This window comes from Lipotes vexillifer, unplaced genomic scaffold, assembly GCF_000442215.2.
Source record: "Lipotes vexillifer unplaced genomic scaffold, Lipotes_vexillifer_v1.1 scaffold915, whole genome shotgun sequence".
In the NCBI taxonomy this organism is placed as follows: Eukaryota; Metazoa; Chordata; class Mammalia; order Artiodactyla; family Lipotidae; genus Lipotes; species Lipotes vexillifer.
In genome coordinates, this window is record NW_006792531.1 from 133,542 (window position 1) to 138,489 (window position 4,948).

At 39.5% G+C, this 4,948-nt stretch overlaps 1 protein-coding gene across 1 annotated transcript; it reads left to right on the top strand.

The window, feature by feature from the left end:
• The first annotated feature begins 2,677 nt into the window (after nt 1–2,677).
• PRR16 (proline rich 16) lies at nt 2,678–3,427 on the top strand. Its single transcript, XM_007465727.1, has one exon. It carries the CDS (start codon nt 2,723–2,725, stop codon nt 3,425–3,427), a length of 705 nt encoding a protein of 234 aa, XP_007465789.1. The 5' UTR covers nt 2,678–2,722.
• Nucleotides 3,428–4,948: the final 1,521 nt, after the last annotated feature.

Genomic DNA, 4,948 nt, shown 5'->3' on the forward strand with positions numbered 1-4,948 from the left:
ACTTACTAATAGATATTTAGGTTGTTTCCAGTTTTTTGCTATGGCAAAACAAACAAACACCAAAAAAAAAAAAAAAACCTGAAAGAAACATCCTTGTGCTCTTTCAACCCTGTGCACATCTCTTAGAATTTCTCCAGAACAGTCTAGGCTTCATTCCTAAAATAGCTGTACAGTAGGGTAGGGTAAGCACCTTATACAATTTATAAGATACTGTCAAAAAATTTCCCAACACACTGAATTTACATTTGCACTGACAATGTACAGAGTTCCCATTTACCCACCTCATCACCAACAAGTAGAACTATCAGGCTGGTTCGTTTTTCCTAAACTACTCAGAATGAAATACTTTCTCATTTTTCTTCAGTTTGCACTACATTGATTACTAGTGAGATTGAGTATATGATTTTTGGAAATTTGGAGCATCCCTTATGTGAATTACTTCTTTATAACTTTTATCCCATTGTTTGAGCGTGTGCGTGTGTGTGTGTTTGTGTGTGTGTACATGAACTTTCAATTTTGTTTCATTCATTTTTTTTTCACCTGTTTGTATTGATACAATACTATTTGATTAAAACAGATTTCAGGGTTTTTTGCTCAGTATTAGTATAGCTGCATCAGTTTTCATTTGGTTATTTGCCTGCTATATCTTATTTCTTTCACTCTGTATTCAATCCTTCTGTGTCCCTTTTTGAATAAATTATTTTAATCTATTTATACTTGTTATGATTATTAATATTATTAATATTTTTAAGTTTGGTTTTTTAAACTATCATATGGGTTTGTTTCTATTTAGTATGCTTTTTTGTTTGTTTTCTTATTTTCTGCCATTTTTAGATTTGCCAAAATTCCCTTACTCACTTTTTAATCCTTATTTCGAAAGTTGTAAGTTTGTCAATTACTTCAGTAGTTGCCGTACAATTTTTCCTGTGCATTCTTAACTTAATGAAGCCTAAAGCTAAGGAGTGTCAGATAGATATGATATGATTCCTTACACACACACACACACACAAATTCAGTGACCTTTACATGAAAAATTAGTATGTGCAAATGTCCTGGGGCAGGAAGCTGACTGGCAATTATGAGGGTCTCAAAGAAGACCGGATAGGTTTGAGAACAGAAGGGAAAAGGGAATCTTAATAGATTTGAGTATGGAGGGTCACTTAGGAGTGCTGTCTTGTACTGGCTAAAAAGGGCCAATTGTTTTATTTTCAGAAATCCTGTGAGCCAATTGTGAAATAACTATTATTGAAAACAAAAGAATGTAAACCTATATTAAGTGGATTACATTAAAAAGAAAGATTTTTTTCTAATTATTCCTAGTCATTCCTAATTATTTTACTACATTTTAATATTTATCTGTACTCCTGAGTTTATGTCTATTCTACTGGTATGGTTGAAACACTTTATAATGATGCACTCCTGCAGGATTCTTCCCAATTTCACATTTAGTGATGTTGCCTTTACTCACTTGAAGTCAACCATGGCAGGAGTTTACACCATGGAAACTGGCAAACTCTTCAAATCAGGACTCACTCACACGTCTAAGAACCCGTTATTAAACACTTATCAGAACAACACTGAGACTGTACAGGACCTTAGAGACCATGTTAAGAATTGATATATATCACAGGAGAAATGAGCAGGCATTGAAAGGTTTTAAGCAAGGAATGACAAGAGCACAATTCTGTTTTTAGAAAGACCACTGAGATTACAGAAGTGAGAAGCAAGGCAGGGTGACTCTGGGTGGCTCCCATGGTAAGTAATAGTGGCTCAGGCTAGAATCAAAGAAAGGAAGATGGAGAAAAATGAATGGATTTAGGAGCTAAAACTGAAGACCTAGCTCTCATGGTACTAGTGTGAACCAATCACATAAGACACTCATGTGGAGGAAGTAAAATCTCTGAGTCCTCTCTAACTTCTTGCTGGTAATGATATTTTCATTTTGAGCCCAATTGTGCCACCATGTGTCAAAGAGCCAACTTCACAGTTGAACAAACTTAGGCCTGAATAAGAGAGGAGGGAAAAGTCTACATAAGGAAACATGAGATGAGGGGACTCATCCCATTTAAAAATAAATTATTTTTAAAGTAATCCATAACTTTTCTTTCCTCCTATAGGCATACTAGTACATGTATGGTAGCCATGAGAATAGCCTCTAAGATCTCTGACTGCAGGGAGTGTAAATGATAGAGGGTCAACTTCTGGGTTCTGAAATTGAGCATTTGACCTGAGGCCATGCTTCCCACAAGTTGCCCCAGACAATGACTTAACAGGGCAGAGACACTAAGCAACCCTGTTATAAGAGGTGCCAGATTCAACCAGAAGTTAGAGAGGACTCAGAGATTTTACTTCCTCCACATGAGTGTCTTATGTGATTGGTTCACACTAGTACCATGAGAGCTAGGTCTTCAGTTTTAGTTCTTAAATCCATTCATTTCTCTCCATCTTTTCTTTGATCCTAGTCTGAGCCACTATTACTTACCATGGGAGCCACCCAGAGTCACCCTGCCTTGCCTAAATTTATTGAATGAAAACATTAAGAACAATGGAATACACCACTGAGTATTAGTCAAGATTCCCATAGCAGATTATAGTGAGACAGGAAGATATTTTTTGTAGTATATTTTGCTTTGGTCGTTCTTCAACACAATTACCTTGTCCTTTCCACCAGGTGGTTGACCAGATTGATACCCTGACTTCTGACCTACAGCTGGAGGATGAGATGACTGACAGCTCCAAAACGGACACCCTGAACAGTAGCTCAAGTGGGACAACAGCCTCCAGCATAGAGAAGATCAAAGTGCAGGCCAACGCCCCCCTCATTAAACCCCCAGCCCACCCATCTGCTATCCTCACCGTCCTGAGAAAGCCAAACCCTCCCCCTCCCCCTCCACGGTTGACACCTGTGAAGTGTGAAGACCCACAAAGAGTGGTGCCCACTGTCAATCCAGTAAAGACCAATGGCACCCTTCTGCGAAACAGAGGCTTCCCAGGGGCACCAAACAAAATTCCAAACGGAGACATTTGCTGCAAACCCAGCAGTAACTTGGACAAGGCTCCAGTGCAGCCTCTGATGCATAGACCTGAAAAAGACAGGTGCCCCCAAGCAGGGCCTCGGGAGCGAGTTCGGTTTAATGAAAAAGTCCAGTACCATGGCTATTGTCCTGACTGTGACACCCGGCATCACATAAAAAATAGGGAGGTCCACTCACACAGCCAACCTGTCCACCCACCAGGAAAGCTTCCTCCCCACGGCCCTGCCCAGCCTCCTCCCCCTCATCTCCCTCCTTTTCCACTAGAAAATGGAGGGCTGGGAATAAGCCACAGTAACAGCTTCCCCCCACTCAGACCTGCACCTGTGCCTCCTGCCACTGCACCAAAACCACAGAAGACGATCTTGAGGAAATCAACCACTACAACAGTGTGATGTATGCCATTTAAAAAAACTTTTTTTTTTAATTCTTATATTATAAACATAAAATAATACATAATGAGCACTTTCTACTCAAGCAATAAAAAGCCCAAATATATTTATCCTGCATTCAGCAGTGTGGCGTAAAAAATCACTGGGTAAGTATGCAGTATGTTGTTTATGTCCTGGCTATACATTGTTTAAAAGTTACATCATGAAACCACAGAATAACAGAAAAGCTGAATATATTGTTTTTTCAATTGACCTGTGACAAACTGTGACCTGTAGATTTCAAATATTTTGATTTACCATAAGAGATGGGATTAGATTCATTTTATTCATGCCTAACTCATCTATGCATTAAGAACATGCCATACTCTGATCTAGTACTTTTTGGGTTTTTTTTTTTTTTTGTGGTACACGGGCCTCTCACTGTTGTGGCCTCTCCCGTTGCGGAGCACAGGCTCCGGACACGCAGGCTCAGCGGCCATGGCTCACGGGCCCAGACACTCCGCGGCATGTGGGATCTTCCCGGACCGGGGCACGAACCCGTGTCCCCTGCATCGGCAGGTGGACTCTCAACCACTGCGCCACCAGGGAAACACTGACCTAATACTTTTTAATAAGAAATTTTAATACTGAAAGACTATTTTTTCTAAAGATGTTTGTCACTAGTTTTGCATTATTAAATGCTGAGGATAATACCAGAACATTTATTTTCTATACTATACAATTATGACTATATGTTCACCTATATATGTAATGAAAGATTTTGGTCTGTGGAAATATCATATGTCAATAAACAATGGTAAATAATGGCAAAACCAAATGTTCCTCAGAATTAAAATGAAACAGTGGTTCATTTAATTCCACGTTAGTTTACATAAAAATGGATAGCAGCTCTGACAGAGTTTGGAGATCACAGTGAGTATATGTCAGAATTTTTCAAATTAAATATCATAATCCAGATTCTCAATACAACTGTAAACATTTTCATATGATTTGCCTCCATTTTGGTACCTCAGGGATGACCTGTCGCAGGCCAATCCCTTTAGGTCCTCCCCACTCTCAGCATGCCTCCAGGTCAATGCATAAACCAGCTCATTGAAGCTGTAGGATGACTTTGCTCCTGCATCAGCAAGCTCTCTGCCTTCCTGAGGGATTCCCCCATTTACAGGACAATCCTAGAGGAAAATAAAGATGTTTCTGGAACAGGATATTTTTAGCATTCGCCTTAAGCTGATTCTCCCTCACAGCTGCAATATGCCAGGGTTTTTGTTATTCTATAGAAGGAAGAGAGGAAATCCTTTCCTCCTAACATCCAATAAATGTGCTTCTCTTTAGTCTAATTTGCCAACTAAAGTCACACTTACCCATGGACAAAACTTCACTTCCTAACTACCATGATTTGGACTGATCCTATGATTTGCCCTGGAGTTAGAAATGAGTTTATTCCCTTAGATTCATGATGACAGGTAAATGCCTGAGCAAAATATGGTCATTAAGTGGCAGGAGTAGAAGGAGTCATCTTTGGTG

Coding starts and splice junctions, on each gene's coding strand:
- PRR16 (XM_007465727.1), top strand. CDS start 2,723: ATGACTGACAGCTCCAAAACGGACACCCTGAACAGTAGCTCAAGTGGG.